The 19,238-nt window shown below is 30.3% G+C and overlaps 1 protein-coding gene across 5 annotated transcripts in view; it reads right to left on the bottom strand.

Annotated features, from left to right (window-relative positions):
- Positions 1-4,126: 4,126 nt before the first annotated feature.
- Positions 4,127-19,238, bottom strand: part of LOC139516682 (tyrosine-protein kinase Fyn-like) — a 67,975-nt gene continuing 52,863 nt past the window's right edge. For all 5 annotated transcript variants that reach the window (XM_071306910.1, XM_071306912.1, XM_071306914.1 and 2 more), the window contains 6 exons: positions 16,777-16,941; positions 14,816-15,075; positions 12,215-12,368; positions 11,314-11,445; positions 7,188-9,867; positions 4,127-6,254 (listed from right to left, as the gene is read on the bottom strand). In XM_071306910.1, the coding sequence (XP_071163011.1) occupies positions 9,692-9,867; positions 11,314-11,445; positions 12,215-12,368; positions 14,816-15,075; positions 16,777-16,941 (887 nt within the window). In that variant the 3' untranslated portion in view covers positions 4,127-6,254; positions 7,188-9,691. The remainder of the gene's footprint in view (positions 6,255-7,187; positions 9,868-11,313; positions 11,446-12,214; positions 12,369-14,815; positions 15,076-16,776; positions 16,942-19,238) is intronic.

The raw sequence follows: 19,238 nt of genomic DNA, 5'->3' as shown, positions 1-19,238 counted from the left end.
TGACACAGATATGTAAATTTTAACAATCGGAAACATGGTAGATTTTACAATTCTGCATTATTACAGAATTGAATGTTGTTGTCTCATATTCATGGTTTAGTGACTTCTTAGAAAAAAGTTAAAAAATTTAGCATTCTTATTATGAGTAATAGGATACCTATATTTGGTATGTGCATGCCCGTCAGGCAGTTTTTACTTGACCTCGACCTCAATTCATGGATCAGTTCTGATAGTCCCGGTGAAGTTTGTTTCTTAGGTACTATGTGCAATATATGAACAATAGTGTATGGAATTATTGTAAGGTATACATTTATTCCCTGTTTGATTATCTGACCTTGACCTAATTTTCTTGGATCTTGGTGTACCGTCTTGTTTTTATACGAAATGAAAACAAGTGATTGTGAAGAAAAAAAAACGCAAAAACGATTCTTGCTTAATATTTGATGGTCATTTCATTCCATAAAAAAAACCCACTGTGACATTCAAATCTTATGTTTAGTTTACAAGTAATCGAAATAAATAAATATATGTCATTCACAATTTAAACACAAAACATCAATATATATTGTTAAACTAGTTGAAGATAGCAGTATTTCACGTTTGAAATCAATTTTAACAGCTGAAGTTGGCTTATGAATGTCGATTTTAAAGCAGATACTAGTAGCTCGTAAATTATTTAGCAAATTTCAATAATTATTATATATCATAAATATAATGATAATAATCTATAAAATTTACTTTGTTTAAAGGCAAAGAAATGAAGGGATTACACGTACAAAGTTAAAAAAAATTGTGTTTATTAATAAGAAAGGTGGAGCTAATTTTTCTACAAGCTTGCTTGGGTTGCATTTGTACGGCATTGTTGCTTTCATACGACATGGCTTGTTTTATATACTATACGAAATGAAAGCAAACGACGGCATCAAACGATTCGTCTTGCAGTCAATCAAGATCAGCATTTGTATGAATTGATTTGGTTTGATTTTTGTGTTTTAATGCCGCACGAGTGGGGTTCGAACTCACAACCTCAGTGTTGACTGGCTAGTGATTGCAGTAGTATCTACTTCTTTCTTCTTCTTTTTTTTTTTTTTATCTTTATGCAGTAGTATCTATATATATATTTTTTTTTATCTTTATGCAGTAGTATCTTCTTAGACCACTCGGCCCCTTGTATGAATTGAACACGTGCTGGAAATATAAGCACATAAAATGTGTGATGTTTAATGATGGAGAACTATTGAATCAGAAAAAAAACTGTGTTGCCAATAAACAAGTTTAAATATAATGTTTTTCAATAATTTAGTACTTTTGTTGGAAAATCGACATTAAATCCTTTGAAAAATGATAAATATTTAAAAAGTAAAATATATATTTTTCAATTAAGGATATTACTTAAAATCATTATAAAGCATGTTTTTAAGTCGGCACTTATCATTGGTTTTCTGTACAGGTTAGAATTTCAGTTCTGCATTTAGTATAATGTATATTTATATACTGTATATGAACCACGAAATGACAATTATAAAATAATTCAATCAATTCAACTATAAACACACGATTTATTTACAAAATAAAGAACGAACAACAAATGATATACATGTACACTTGACAATCTTTCTATATTGACCTTATTGCTTAAAGTATTTAAGAAAAAGATTGATCCAGAAAAACTTGACATAAGACCAATGAACCGTGGAAATGAGGTCAAGGACAATGAACATAAGACAGACAGAAACTTTGAAACACACGGTTAGTAGCATGCAAGTCTTATTATACATACATTCTGAAATAAAAAGCTTCATACAAATAGTGTATACACTGCAGCCTCCATCGTCACTTATTTTGACATTAGTTGTAGGTGAGACAAAAACTGTTGAGTACTTTCCAAAATATACCTAGATATACCTTAATCATCAAGAAAAAAACTTGACAAACAGAGCATGAAAATAAGGTTGAGGCTATTTCACACACATATACGTCACAAATTAACATTGGCGATTGAACCATGGAAATGAGGTCAAGGCAGGATGAAACCTGCCAGTCTGACATGTACACCTTACAATAATTTCCATACACCATCTGATATATACAGACTTGATCATGAAATAAAACCTCGATCCACAGATCCATGAAATGAGGTTGAGGTCAGGTGAACCCCGTCTGACGGACATGTAGACCTTGCGAGGATACAATATACCTAATGGACATATCACAGACATAAACCATATAACATAACTTATTAAGGCATCTGCATGCAATGTATGAAACATAAGTATTATATAAAGCTTTACACATATAGTTTGCACTGTGGCTGGACAATGAAGGGACAGGACATACCAATCCATATGTCCTTGCATTCTGGGTCTTTCTTGGGAGTATGAAACTACGTCAAGGGAGTGCAAATTGTGTCAGACATACAACTCTTTGTAATGCTGTCACATAAAAATATTGTTGATCTATCATGTATAGTTACTGAGTATTAGATATATCCAGAAAACACAATTTCACCATTGGAGCATAAAAATAAGGTCAAGGTAAGGTGAAAAGGACTAGCGGGATAGATTGTGCCTGATATTCATATGATGAAGACATAATCTTTCAATCAGTTTAATTGAGGTCTGGAGCTGGCATGTCAGTAGTCTGTTGTTATTTATGTATTATTGTCATTTTGTTTATTTTCTTTTGTTACCTATTCTGACATCGGACTCGGTCTTCTCTTGAACTGAATTTTACTGTGCCTATTGTTATGTGGTTACTTTTCTACATTGACTAGATGTATAGGGGGAGGGTTGAGATCTCAAAAACATGTTTAACCCCGACGCATTTTTGCGCCTGTCCCAAGTCAGGAGCCTCTGGCCTTTGTTAGTCTTGTATGAATTTTAATTTTAGTTTATTGTGCATAATTTAGAGTTTAGTATGACGTCCATTATCACTGAACTAGTATACATATTTGTTTAGGTGCCAGCTGAAGGACACCTCTGTGAGGGAGTTTCTTGCTGCATTTAAGACCCATTGGTGACCTTCTGCTGTTGTCTGTTCTATGGTCGGGTTGTTGTCTCTATGACAAATTCCACATTTCCATTCTCAATTTTATGATAGAGGTCAGCATACAGCAATAAACTGAGACTACAGCATATTTCAAGCTCTATTATTTATAACCTTTGTCTAGGTCAATATTCTGGAAGGAATTTTTTTCTAACAACAAATCAGGAAATTCATCAGAATGTGGAATACTAGTACCCCTATTATTAGAGTCATTCAATTAAAAATACATGGTAAGTAAAGAAGGAACATCAAAAATGGGGTAACATTTTATTTTTTATGTCTATCAAATAAGTCCATTGGTTGTGATGGATAATTTAGTCTTAGATGCATGATTTTTGTTTTATTATCCTAAGTTTTTATTGGCTTTTAACTAGCTGTTAGTAACTGGGAGTACCTTCATATCTGTACTTATTGTCTTTTTATTGTCTGGATGTTCAAGTACCCTGTCAAGTCCCAATGTTTTTGTTAGATGCATTTCTATTTGTATCTATCTGATGAGTTAAGCCTTTTACAACTGACTAATATAGTTTGTTCTTATATTGTACTGTTACACCACTGTCCCTGGTTAGGGGAGGTTTGGGATCCCGCTAACATGTTTAACCCCGCCATATTCTGTATGTATGTGTCTGTCCTAAGTCAGGAGCCTGTAATTCTGTGTTTGTCAATTGTTGCTGTCTTACATATTTGTTTTTTGTTTATTTTTTTGTACATTGATTAGGCTGTTACTTTTCTCGTTTGAATTGTTTTACATTTGTTATTTCTGGATCTTTATAGCTGATTGTGCTGTATAGGCTTTGCTCATTGTTGAATGCCGCATGGTTACCTATAGCTGTTAATTTCTGTGTCATTTGGTCTCTTGTGGGGAGATGTCATATTGGAAATCATACCACATCTTCTTTTTTATATGAACAACCTAGAGGCAATTTTAGAACTTCACCTGCATTTTCAAAATACAAAAGCATATTTGACACCTACTTATAAGTATGATTTTGAAGTGCCTTCTCTTGGTCCCATGTATGCATAAATTGAAGTCTCTATCATGAAAACCAGAATTCTAAATAAATTAAGTATAAACAAACAATTTTTATATTTGATATTTATTGCTCTTTTTGTCACAAAAGGGCACCAAAAAAAACAAGTAAACAGCAACAACAGAAGATCACCGTGCATCAGTGATTTCATAACTGTCAACAAAAACAAAAGCTCAAAAAATTATAGGTCGTACAACTAATAATCATAATTTACAACCTTGTAAAGATTATACACAGCTTTGGAAAATATGAATATGATGATAAAATGAGTTCAAAAATACCATGTATGATTCATTGTAAGGAATCTGATTCTTTCTTTAGACGTTGTATCAATCATTATTTTCAAAATCTATATTTCATTCAATAGAAAATCGATATCAATTACCAAAATGTTGAAGAACAATTTTAATTTCTCATAACTGTTTTTGGTAGCTGAAAACTATTTTTGCTCTCTCTCTTTTACGAATTTGATTTTGTACTAAAAAATTATTAAAACACTAGCAATTACTTATCAAATTTGTAAATGATCATCAAATTATGGTATTTTAGTCAGCAAACACCAGAATTCCTTTTCTCCAAAAAAATACTTATAAGTCATGAATATTTCAACATACATGTACCTTACATCAATTATTGATTGATTTATTGGTTGAAAAGAGCTCAAGCTACTTAATTTGATTAAAAATCCTCAAAAAGACATGCATGGTATTTTTGGACTCTTTTGCAGATGGACATGATTTCATACAATTAAAGCACTAATACTGAAACCTTTAATTTTTATCGCAGTTATAAATACATTTTTATGAAAAATATACATTGTGGTGTAATAATGAACAAACTGAGGTCCGTTAAAAAAATGTAATTTTATGAATGATCTATTTAAAGGTTGAACAAATCTATTTAGGAAACATTTTTTTTTAATTTGATTTGCTTAGGTGCTCACTTTTGAATTTTGAATCACTTTTTGCTTGGAAGACCAAAATCATTTTTTGATTTTCTCTTTTATTTGTTCAATTTTTAATAAAAAAAAAGTGAGTAAGTGATATTTTGTTTTCCCATCCAAATGAGAAAATGTTAGTACCATATTATATTATTTAATACTAAAATCAGTAGAATAAAAAAAAATGTCATATCTATCCTTCCAATTCTTTTCATTCAGCAATTTCATTATTATTAATCGTAATAAAAGAACTTCCCATTTTCAAAATGAGAACTTGTTTTTATAAAAAATGCCCATACACAAAAAGAATATAAATTTGTCAGTGATTTATGTTTCGATCATATAATGAGACATATAATGCCAAAATGATTTGTAAATAACATATAAATGAAATGAAAACTGGCCTAAAATGTTATAAAGTCGTACAAAAAAACATATATATGTTGAGATTGCTGTAGAAAATGTATTTTATCAAAAGCAGACGACACATTTCAACTTGTAACAATTAACTTGCACTATGACAACCTGTCACAAATGTAGTAGCACTTTTACAGACATAACATTATACATTCATTAAACAGGTTTTTTGTTAGAAAGAAACATTTATGGACTGAGGCCTAAAAGTTTTTTAAAGAGATGCATTTCTATAAATATTTTGGTAATTTATTCAAACACAAAACAATATATTTTGTGTATAAAAAGGTTCAAAAATTTAAAAAAAACCTACAAAATTTTCTATCAATATTTCAAAACCGTATATCCGGCTCAGATGTTTAGATTTAAATTGTGTACTAACTTTTCATATTCTGAGATACAAAAAAAAAACATTACACATGTATGGACAATGAAAAAATAGAAGTTAGCCTGCTAGAATGTATATTTGGCAGAAAGGAAAAGAGATTTAATTCATTAAAGATTTTTTTTTACAAAACAGTTCTATAAAATCTATTCATAAAATTTGACTAAAGAAAACATTTTACTTACAAATTCTTACAAAGATATACAAATGATATGTACATGAAATGTACAGACAAAAATAATTAATTACATATTAAATATGTACATCAAATTTTTTAACCTTGAAAACAGGTAATACAAGCGCTAATGATACAATAAATTTCAAAACAATGAAAAGTATTCTGAATATGAAACCTGTGTATCATATCATTTCGAAGAACTGCATTGTTAGATTACTAATTTTTAGAATGAAATCTACAATTACAATACAGAACAAGAGGCTGTCACAACGACAGCAAACCGGATTTATTAATATTTATTTGTGTCCTGGCAATATCACAAGAACCATTACTGATGAATGGTGAAAGTGAAAATCGTCAATATCAAATTTGACCTCCATTTTGTCATCAGTATCAACATATTAAAATTTGAAAAGCTTAGATTGAATGGTTCATGAGTAAATGCAACAACGTGAATGGAAACGCCATTTTACAATCTTTCAAGAACCATAACTCCTGAACGGTAAAAGTCAAAATCGTCATTATTGAACTTGACCTCTATTTTGCCATCAGTAACAACATATAAAAATTTCAAAAGCTTTGGTTGAATGGTTCATGAGAAAATGCACCGACACGACTGGAAACACCATTTTTCAATCTTTCAAGAACCATAACTCCTGAACGGTAAAAGTCAAAATCGTCTTTATTAAATTTGACCTCTATTTTGTCATCAGTAACAACATAATAAAATTTGGGAAGCTTTGGTAGAACAGTTCATGCGTAAATGCACGGACACGACTGGAATCTCCATTTTTCAATCTTTCAAGAACCATAACTCCTGAACGGTAAAAGTCAAAATCGTCATTATTGAACTTGACCTCCATATTGTCATCAGTAACAACATATTAAAATTTCGGAAGCTTTGGTAGAACAGTTCATGCGTAAATGCACGGACATGACTGGAAACTTCATTTTTCCAATCTTTCAAGAACCATAACTCCTGAACGGTAAAAGTCAAAATCGCCATTATTGAACTTGACCTTCATTTAGTTGTCAGTAACAACATATTAAAATTTTAAAAGCTTTGGTTGAACGGTTCATGAGTTAATGCACGGACAACATTTGATTGCCGCCCGCCCGCCCGCCCGGCCGCCCGCCGTACATCCCCAAATCAATAACCGACATTTTTGTCACAAAAATCCGGTTAAAAATTACATAATATAATGTTGAATTATGCCATAAAACATTTCTAATATTTAATTCATTATTTTTGTTAAATCTATTCCTTGTTTATTTTAAAACAACAATTGTTTGTGAATGAGATACAATGGGCTCTTCAGGGGAACATATAATTAATTTAAAAGTATGGTCCCGACGAAATACACCTTTAAAAATTTATATGTAAGTAATACCTTTAAAGCCCAAACATAACTTTTTCAAGAGCATCTATAATTCAAGCCTTTTGTTGTATAGTAGAAATTTTACTTGAGTGGTTTATTTTGCAATTATTATCATGATAATAAAATCGTGTAAAATAACTGCCCTCCCCTCATAATTCAAAACTTTAAGATAGATCTCAAGCAAAGACAAGAAAAATGTAACAATATCATCTCAAACAGAATTTGAATTTACAATTTGAATATTTTTCTTTAATGATCCTGCAGCTACAAACTTCAAAGATTGTACATTTCAAGAAAATATTGTTTATGAGAAGAATAAAATATTAATGAAATAGAACAAAAAAACTTGCCTCTAATGTTTTAAACGAGACAGTATAAACAATCATAAAATATACTTTGTAGATCTAGACTTAAGTACAATGCAATATAATATATAGGTTTTGCCTAAGTTATCAATGGACTTCAGACCAGGGAAAACTTTTCTAGAATCAAATGGAAATTTTAAAAATCCCAAATGCTTCATAATTCAGAAATCTAATGTTTTATGCTCTTAATGGGTTGTTTTATTATTCTTATTTCAAACAAAACTGAACTATGGTCCTTTACGTGCATTCAATTTTGATATATTATTTACAAGCTAAAGTTTACCTTACCCTTAATTGATAAGTCATTTCATAAATTCAAACACTGGTGTCCCTTGTGATAGTCTATTTATAGCTGCATGAGCTTATACAATTTACTGTTTTGAATCTTTACATTGCACACTTTAATAGATTGATAAGACCAAGAGATAATTTGTCTTAAATTGACTGTTTGTATTGTCATTAATAAATATACAAATGTACCAATATTAGTGTCAACATCAAATGCATATAATGCTTTAATTTAATACACATGATTCGTCAACTCAAATAAAATTTATTTCAGGGCTTATTTAGAAAAAATAAATTGAGCGGTCAAAAGGCTATTTTTTTTTTTATTCAACCATCTTGCAATTTCTAACTGATTTATATGGTCAGCAAAGTTTCAACTATCAGAAAAATGTATTGGCTTTGCCTTTTGACCCCCCAATAATATGATTTACAAAATAGCCCTCATGCAAAGATACAAAAATTGATTTTTATTTTTAGCGTTACTGCATTCATGATCAAAAAGTCAGTAAATAATTAAACAGCTTTTCTTATGCCATAAACATACATAAAAATAAAACAAACAGATCCGAGAGAAAAATATGGATAAACCAAAAAATCAGATACATGTAATACAAATAAAAAAAAAAATCATCCAAAGAAAAATTAACAGCACTTGTATATATTAAACACATATTCCATTATATTAATAGTTTTGCTGCCTGTTGAATATTCTCTATCACTTACAATTGTTTAAGCATCTATACATTGCACATGTATTAAATAATTAATAATACCAACGGAAAACATTTGTCTTTTATCATGTTAAATAGGACTTTTGAAAATCATTTTATTAATTAATACTATCCATTAGCAGACAAAAGTAAAATCAATTTTTACGCTTTTTTCAATGCCCATGCTATGGAAACATAAAAAAAAGTTTATTTACAACTTTTATTTCTAAACAACCCCATGACTGAGAGAGGTGGATGATACAAATGGACTAACCTTCAAGTTTCATAAGTTAATGTGGGTTAAGAAAAATTTACCATAAAATCACAAACTCTGGTATAGGTGTTGCATAAATAAGGCATCCCGATGTATTTCCTATATTACACAGCTCAAATTTGCTGAAATTATTTTAATTACAAAAATTTTCCATATGATAAATCATGATTTGATATTTTAATACTAAACTTTTACATCAATTAAATGTATTTATCTATCTAACTGTTTGGTGTTTTTTCATGACAGCATGCATGACTGAATGAAAGTTTTGCATCATGTAATTGAAATGAAGATGTCTGTTAAAACTTAAGAGCATCTCATAAAAGACAGGATCGATTATTGATCTAATGAAGAAGACAGAGAGAGAAATTAGAAAAAACAATACATTTCATTCTAAAAAAGTTCATATGTACCAACTACAGTTGTCATTCTTCCCACACTGGTATCGTTTTGCACCAAATAAGCACATATCTAACCGAACATCTACAACCAATAACAAATAACAGTTATGGCTCTCTGAATCCATCCCAACAGCACTGTCTTGAATAGCCCAATATATTCACATTTGTGGCAGTATTCCTGGCTATTTACCCTGCCTGTATGTATTTTGAACACATAAAATAGATTTCGGCATGAATCTGCCAAACACTAATAAGTATCAACCAATTAATAGAGTCCTATGTCATGTCGGCTGATAGTCGTGTAAAAATGTGTTTAAGAAGTCAAATGAAGGTCGTGGAGGAGGATTACAATTCCAACATGATAATATAACATCGTAAACCTCTCGCGGACAAACGTCTGGTTTCGGTATTCTATAACCTTTCTGCACTAATTCAAATGCTTCCTTTGATCCCATACCTACAATATTAAAGAAAAATATATATTTAGTTATATAAATATATGAATTAATAAAAAATATAACATAATAACAAACAAATACACACTCATGTTTACATTAATCTAAGTTTAGAATGTATAACAGTGCATGGATATAAGATCTGATTTCTTTTCCTGTTCTGGTATTTCAATATATTATTTGGTTGAAATGCTTTTATAAGTTTATAATTAAGGGGAGATAACCAAAAGTTATCTAGATTTCTTAAATTACCATACATACAGACACGAGACCTAACATTTCTAGATCAGGACAAAGATAACAACAAAATGGAATTATTAGGTTGTTGTTTTTTTTTATGCCCCACCTACGATAGTAGAGGGGCATTATGTTTTCTGGTCTGTGCGTCCGTTCGTTCGTTCGTCCGTCTGTCCCGCTTCAGGTTAAAGTTTTTGGTCAAGGTAGTTTTTGATGAAGTTGGAAGTCCAATCAACTTGAAACTTAGTACACATGTTCCTTATGATATGATCTTTCTAATTTTAAAGCCACACTAAACTTTTGACCCTAATTTCACGGTTCACTGAACATAGAAAATGAAAGTGCGAGTTTCAGGTTAAAGTTTTTGGTCAAGGTAGTTTTTGATGAAGTTGAAGCCCAATCAACTTGAAACTTAGTACACATGTTCCCTATGATATTATCTTTCTAATTTTAATGCCTAGTAATATTTTTTACCCAATTTCACGGTCCATTAAACATGGAAAATGATAGTGCGAGTGGGGCATCAGTGTACTTTTGAAACATTCTTGTTTATCCTACCAAGTATTTAAATTCTTCAAAATTGCCTGAGCATTTGATAAAAAACTTCACCTAGGCGCTACACTACTTCAGAATCACAAGGAGAAAAGACCTCTCCTACTTAAATGTTTTTTAATACCATTTATTAATTTGTGTGCATCTATATCTGCAACAATGTGAAATGTTTATTTTTCTGTATACATATGCTATTTGTTCATAGGGTGGTTTATTTAAATTGTTCCATATACATTAATTATTTTTTGCCTGTCCATATATTTGTGAGATAAATCCAGTGTATATAGATGTGTATCCATTTTCCCTTCTAAAATGCAATTTAACAAGGCCTGAGGTGTACACTTACAATGTGTGTCCTTCCTTCCCATTTGCAGGCTTCAAATTTTGTTCAACAATGAAGACATTTTGTAATTGTAGTTTCTGAGAAAAAAGAGTGAAACCTGTATTTGTTGAATAAATGGATGGACAGTCAAGGTGGTTGAAACTCAATCACAAATCCTACAGTGAAAATTTAATTTTCCATCAAATATAACTTTCTATTTTCCAAGAGGTAATTCCATACTCAGCAAAAATAGGTGTATGTCAAAAAGAACCAACAGCACAATGCAAAATCTATGATGGCAGGAGTTATCTTTCTTTACATTTGATCATGTTTTTACCTTCATAAGGTTCCTTTCCATAGGTGAAGATTTCTATGAGTACAATTCCGTATGACCATATATCTGCCTTGGTGCTGTATTTATTACACAGTAGTACTTCTGGTGCCATCCACTTGATTGCCATCTTTAGTCCTACAAAGTTCAGTGAGAATCATGAAATAGCATGGATTCTTTGTGAAAAGTCTCAAGTCTCTAAATTACAACTCTTCCTTGTACAATTGAAATTTTGAGAAAAGAAGTTGCATTTGAAAACCGACATCCTTTTTTTATTGAAGCATCACTTTTATTGGAACAGGAATGAAAAGTATGGCTGGAATGACTACATAGTATTGGAGCAGGAATGAAAAGTATGGCTGGAATGACTACATAGCATTGGAGCAGGAATGAAAAGTATGGCTGGAATGACTACATAGTATTGGAGCAGGAATGAAAAGTATGGCTGGAATGACTACATAGTATTGGAGCAGGAATAAATTGGGAATTAAAAAACCCAAGTTTTCTGCTGTAAGCATCAACAACAAAAATCTCACTTACACCCAATTTTTTTCTTATTAGATAGTAATACTCATGGGGCATAGTTTTCTTTGAAGAGTGCATATAAAAATTGCTGGTAAAATAAATATGTTTTCAATATAACTTCCCCTTATAAAGTATAATCAGTGCAACATCAAGAGAAAAGATTCAGTTAGTGGTGATGTACAATTTAAGAATATGAAAATTAAAAAAATTAAAACCATTACCTAATAAATAACACCTATATTTTATCTTATAAATAACACTTATGTAATAAACTTTTGAGTTTTGATGAAGTTCAAAAACATTTAGTACAACAATAAAGTTAAATAAATAATTTCAATATAACAAAACATCAAATGAAATAGATTGAGAATCTTGGACCTACCTCTTCTGAAATTAAAATCAGGATCATCAACAACTTTGGTCATTCCAAGACCTGCTATTTTTACATTATTACCCTCCCCAACAAGTATATTTCTTGCCCCAAGGTTCCGATGTACAAATTTTTCTTTTTCCATGTAACACATGCCCTCAGCAATCTGCAAATACACAAAATTGTTAATTTATTTCCTTTTTTTTTTTCAGTTGTTTTATATTGGGTTCTTTATATTATAAAATTATGAATACAAATATTCAGGTTTCTAATCATTCCATACTAAAATAACACAACAGATTTAGGTATTGTTGTCCTTCTAACTGTCTGTTCGAATTTTTTAAATTATATTCTATATTGTATTTTATGTGTATCTACCAAATTTTTAGAATGCAGTGCTTAACTTAACTCAAAAGTCATTTTTGGGAGGGTTGAGAGCTCACAAAAATTGTTGCCCCCACCACATCCTTTATGCGCCTATTCAAAGTCAGGAGCCTGAAGTTCAATGGTTGTTGTTGGTCCATTTGTCATATTTGTTTTTTGTAATCTGTTTTGTTATAATTTAGGCCATTAGTTTTCTCACTTGAATTGTTTCATATTTTTCATGTCAGGGTCTCTTATAGCAGACAATACAGTATCTGTTTTTCTCATTGTTTAAAGCCTTACAGTTGCATATAATTACTGAAATCCGCTTCATTTGAACTTTGGTGGTTAGTTGTCTTATTGGAAATCATACCATATCTCCTTATTTATATATATATATGTTATTTGTATGTGTTCTTTAAACTTCTAACTTTCCATACTATAGTAGATTGTTATATGTAAAGTGCAAATTGCCTGTTTAAGGTAGGAAAACTTGAAAAAACATGACTTCCAAATATTCTGATATAAAAACTGGAAGTGTAAAGCTCAAGTTGAATCAAAGTGAGAGCTATTTAGAACATTGATAAAATCTTCCAACAACAGAGGAGATCAAGAACAGCAATAATCCATGACTTTCTTGTTGTTAGCTTCAACAATTTGTTAATAATTGATAACATCTTAAATAAGGCCATAATTAAAAATATTTCAGTTTGCCCAAACCCGACCCATGATGACTGGGTGTGGGTAGGTAGGTAGGCAAATTCTTTTCTTTTTTTTTTTTATCCGAATTTGCATGAAAATATTAAAAGATCTTAAAACAGTATATCTTTTTTTTTCTCTGTCAAACCTTTGTAGAGACAACCAATAGCCATGAATTTAAAACCTCTATAAATAAATTAGTCTACTATATGATTTGTTTCCTGAGATGTTTATAACCCTGTGTGAAAGGGCTGTTGGATTTGTTAAGTGATTTTCAACAGTTCCATCAACACGATGTTTGTGTAAAAAAAAATTAAGCTGATTATGTAATGATTAAATTAGTTAGCAGTTTTTAAATCCTATTTTTATTAAAATAGATTAAATGTCCTAAAATATTTATATGAATTATTATCTACCATCCTTAGTTTGTGTCTTTTTTATGTTTTGAAAACAAAACAAATTTATATTTTACATTATCACACAGGTAAACTAATTTGGCTATAAATAGATCAAAGCATGTTCTGTAGAATCTCCAAACTAAAAACGTATTTTTATAATTTTATTTCTTTAAATAATCAAGTTTAAATTTTTGAAAATAATCATTATTGATAAAATGTAATTGCATAAAGTTAACGTTTTCTGAAGACTTTTATATTTTTAGGTCATGGTTCTAGGGGCTTCCTCACAAATTGTATAAAAATCCAATATGGCGTCCTTAACATGTTTTTACTTTTGCACATGTGAAAAAATATTTCTGACAAAAGTCAGATTTCTCTTGTCAAAAGGGATTTATATTTATATTGCAATAAATTATTCAGAAGGAGTTACATTCAGTTAAGATTATATTTCTGATTCTGTGAGCAATTATAGTTTTATCAAATTCTCCCAAACAGCAACGTACTGACTGTCTAATGAGACTTGTAAATTTGAACTATTTGAATAAAAGGACATCTAATTTACATGATAAAGGAAGATTATAATTAAAGACAACAATTTATCAAGAAATAATTCCTTTTTATTCAGTTAAAACAAAATCTTCTTGCAAGATTGTAAATTCGCAACTTCCGGATCCATTTCCTGTCAGAATAACATTGAAAATATTCGATTGCACATGGTTTTGAACAAATCTACCTGAATATTCTTATCAGATATTCGATAACACGATGAAATTAACATTGAGCATATAGGTAAGGGTTTGGGAGTACAAATAACTACAGCGTAAAAAAACTGTGCCACTTCACTTGTTTTACTTCTTTACGTTCGTTAAATCAGAAGATAAATACAGAGAACATCGAATATCGATTAACTGCGTCTCTTATACGCTTTCTTTTAATCTTATTCACAATTACTTTCAAACGCAAAGACGACAAACATTAAGTTTTGTACGATGACGGAGCGGACCCAAAAAAAATCCGAAAAAAAAAAAATTCTTCCAAAAAACGTCAAAAAAAGAATTTGAGTCGGCGGGTTTATTTTGGGTCGGTCGCGTTTGGGCAAACATACAATCTTTTTATTTTGGCCTAACTTTAAACTTTATAGATAATATAATACCTGTGCAGCAATCCACAACAACTGTGTCACTGACAAATCTTTCCCCTTTCCCTCCCGTAAATACATTGATAATCGTCCATTTGGCATATATTCGGTTAATATATAAATTGGTTCAGTTTCACTAGACACTGCTAAAAGTTTTATCACATTTATATGCTGTAATTGTTTTAAAATTTGACTTTCATCCAAGAATGCAGACGTCGTTACAGCATCCCTCTTCTGAATTTTAACAGCCACTTGTCGAGAACCATGCCATGAACCTGTAAAAATTAAAGAAAGTAAATATACACTAATTTCGACTTTCTGCACTTTCAAGATAAGAAACTTTTTCATTCTTTTTAAATGTTTGACATACAATCAATGTTCTTGCAAAAATAATAGATTTAAAGTTAATATACACTTATTTAGATTGTCTGCACTTTCAAGATAAGCAACATTGTTTTTCTTTCTTTTTTAATGTTTGCCATACAATCAAAGATCTTGCAAAAATTATAGATTTAAAGTTAATATACACTTATTTAGATTGTCTGCACTTTCAAGATAAGCAACATTGTTTTTCTTTCGTTTTTAATGTTTTACATACAATCAAAGATCTTGCAAATATTATAGATTTAAAGTTAATATACACTAATTTAGATTGTCTGCACTTTCAAGATAAGCAACATTGTTTTTCACTCTTTTATAAGTTTGACATGTAATGAAAGTTTTTATATGTTTGACATACAATCAAAGATCTTGCAAAAATTATAGATTTAAAGTTAATATACACTAATTTAGATAGTCTGCACTTTCAAGATAAGCAACATTGTTTTTCTTTCGTTTTTAATGTTTTACATACAATCAAAGATCTTGCAAATATTATAGATTTAAAGTTAATATACACTTATTTAGATTGTCTGCACTTTCAAGATAAGCAACATTGTTTTTCTTTCGTTTTTAATGTTTTACATACAATCAAAGATCTTGCAAAAATTATAGATTTAAAGTTAATATACACTTATTTAGATTGTCTGCACTTTCAAGATAAGCAACATTGTTTTTCTTTCGTTTTTAATGTTTGACATACAATCAAAGATCTTGCAAAAAATATAGATTTAAAGTTAATATACACTAATTTAGACTGTCTGTTTTTCACTCTTATATTGTTTTGACATGCAATCAAAGTTGTTGCAGTTTCCATCTAAAATCACAGTTATCTACCAAAAGATAACTTGAAATTTATAAATTAGGATTTTTCAACTTGCATCATATAGTTTTTGAAACATTGCCAGATAAAATTCTATGGCAGATTTCTGGTAATTTTGTCCAGTCAAAATCTTAGTATTTCCTGGTTCAAATGGGTTCACAGGTATAAACTGTAAATTCAGAAATAATTGCATGCATTTATTATTATTATTTTGTCATTTTGGACTGCAACATGATTTTATTGTTTGCAATATCGACAAACATTCTGTTTTATTCATATAAAAAATTTCTAAATGCAAGTCTAAACTATTAGAATTATCACCCTGTCACATTTTTCCCAATAATAAAAACATCGCAAATTTCTGAATTAATCAGGGACAAAACTTAAAGGAGGCCAAATCGCCCAATGGTTCCTAGATTTTATGCTGGGCCCTAAACTTTAGATAAATTTCAGCTGTTTCTGCAAACTTGCAATGAGATGAGAGTTTTTACTCTGTGTTGAAGGCTTGATTGTGACTTTGAGATGAAGTACTGCAAAAAATAGTGCTGTTCCTTTGGTTTTTGTGTGTTTTGGTGTAATTTTTCAGGTCTATTGCATGGATAGATATACACCCTATATTTTCTTTTCTTTTATATAAATATATTTGATCAACCAGTTGAAAGAGGTTACAAAGTTTATTGTTTAGACATTTTTATCAATGTGCTTCATCCTTTAACTACTTTAAATTTTGCTATTTAGACCATTTTTTCTTATGGTTTCAATCATATTATCTTACCTAACCAGACCTCAGCAAACTGCCCACTGCCGAGTTTCTTAATAAGAACTATAGACTCCCTTTCTGTGTGGAACTCATCAGGGTTTCCTCGTTCAAATGCCCACAATAATGATCTTGGCTTTAAACAAGCTTGTAATAATTTGCAGCACAACCCATCAGGTGACTCTGTAATGAAAGAATGTACACTTATAGCATGTATAGTCTTATTTACTTCTTGAAAAAAATATATTAAGTATTCACAAGTTTTAAAATTTCAAAAATATCTGTCTCAATTCTATGCAGGTACATGTACAAGATCAAAATTAGAATACACATAATTTTGCAAAGGAAATGTTTATCAATTATAAGCAAAATTACCCCTTGTGGTTGGTTTTAAAATATCTAGTTCCAACACCATCCTCAATTCTCCTTAATCTTTAGTTATTTGAAAACCACAACTATTTGTGTTTCTTCCATGTATAATAAAGGGTTAAAACAGCAAACAGTGATTTTTCTTTTTAATATTTGTTATAATAAAACATGTGTATCTGATAAATTTGAAGTTGCAACAGTAATTCAATCAAAGAACTTTAAAAGAATGAGACTGAAGCTGAACTATTTTTCAATATCATAATAGTTTGGTTTACAACCTCCCATTTGGAGCCCCATTTTACGGAATTCCTTTCCACCCTCTCTTTAACCCTTAGACATCTCTCCATAATTACATTATTAATGTACAGAGCACTTCATAAGCATCCATAATTCAGGTCATGTGAGATCATTAACCTGGTTACCAAATAAACAGCAATGATGTAGTTTGCCAGGTACCAGTTTGATGTAAGCTGACAGGTACCAGTCAACAGGAGCAGATGACCATTTTTTAAATACTCCCTTAATTTCCGTTTTAGGCTGACAATATAAACTGATATTTCATTAATTAACAATAATCTATATAATAACCATGGCCCCCATTACTCTTTGTACTTTATGAAATTTTCAAGGATTTCAATGGATGAATGGTGGCATTTTCAAGTGCAAATGTCTAGTCATTTCTATTTTTCTCAAATCATCTCTTGTAAGCAGTGATTGATGAAGCAGTTCTAATGCTTGTAGTTCATTAAGAATAAAATAAGTGATAAAAAGTTTGAACAACCTCTCATGTATTATGTATATCCATCAAATAATCAAAATTTTAGATTGTAAATGTTAAGATTTAATTTGATTTTTGTTGCTTAATACCACTTTCAACTACCTCATGGCCAGATATAACTGGTGGAGTAAGCTGGAGTGCCAGTCTGTTTTGTTCTTAACCACATTTATGAAACATTACTATTGATAATTTTTTTTTCTTTATTACAGACAAATGAATATCTACAATAAAATATTGTCCAGTATCATGTATGTAAGTTGTCTTCTTTGTTTATGTTTGTTTTTCATTGCTTTCACTGTAGATTTTGTTTGTTTTTTTTAAATGATGGCACCTTTTTGTAATATTTTCTTCTTACTTATACAGGGCTCACACTACTTCAGAATTATAGGGAGAAGTGACTTCTCTTTTTGAAACTGATAGGGAGAAGTGGTGAGATTTGAAAGAGAAGTGCTCATTCGCGCGGGTGCGCTACAATGTTTGGATTTTACAATAGTATAAAGGGCCATATGTAAATAATGTTCTTTTTATGTTGTTCAATTCATATGAGTAAAAAATTACAATTAAAGTAACATTTGAAATTAAAAGTTGTTTAAGTTTTACTAAGGTTCTTGTGAGAAACTACCAACTAAATATCTAGCACTAAAAAAAATAATTTTATTTTAAAAAATGTAAAGAAATTATATCAATTACAATTTAATTAAAAATTATCTTGTGTATGAAATTCAGTGTTTCTCATAAAAAAAATTATAAAAGTTATTAAGCTGGGCCATAATATATTGATATTAGTATAATAGTCTCAGAGTTAAGCAACTTTAATCAATAGTTTGAAACATTCATAAAAAATATAGGGAATTATATACACCAATCAATTAGATGTAACCAAAAGTCTCTTAATGCGTGTGGGATGCGTAATTTTTCCCTTTGGGATCAATATTCTTCTGTCAGCTGTTCCATCCGTGCGTCCGTAGTAATTATTGTAAAAGTACGGATTTCGGTCATAGCTGGTCCGGTTCAGATCCGTAGTTTAGAAATCGGTCAATGGCGGACGAATGCAAGAAAATTTACAAAAATAAACGATGTTTGACAAGTTATTTGGAAAGGAACATGACGGTTTAAATGCAATAAATGGATTAAACATTTACTGGAGGCAACTTTTATCACGTTTAAATGAAGTAACAAACTTATTTTGCCGCCGAAATTTACGTTGATGTACGTTTTCGAGTAACAAGCACCGGAACTTGCGAAAATGCACGAAGTGATAAAAAGTTGTATTTTTATCAAATAACCTGATACACACTGCGAAGACAATGCTTCAACCTCTTTTCTAAAGATA

The sequence above is a fragment of the Mytilus edulis genome, chromosome 3 (genome assembly GCF_963676685.1).
Source record: "Mytilus edulis chromosome 3, xbMytEdul2.2, whole genome shotgun sequence".
Taxonomy (NCBI): domain Eukaryota; kingdom Metazoa; phylum Mollusca; class Bivalvia; order Mytilida; family Mytilidae; genus Mytilus; species Mytilus edulis.
The sequence above is the reverse complement of the archived record's forward strand: the minus strand, read 5'-3'. Positions and strand labels throughout refer to the sequence as shown.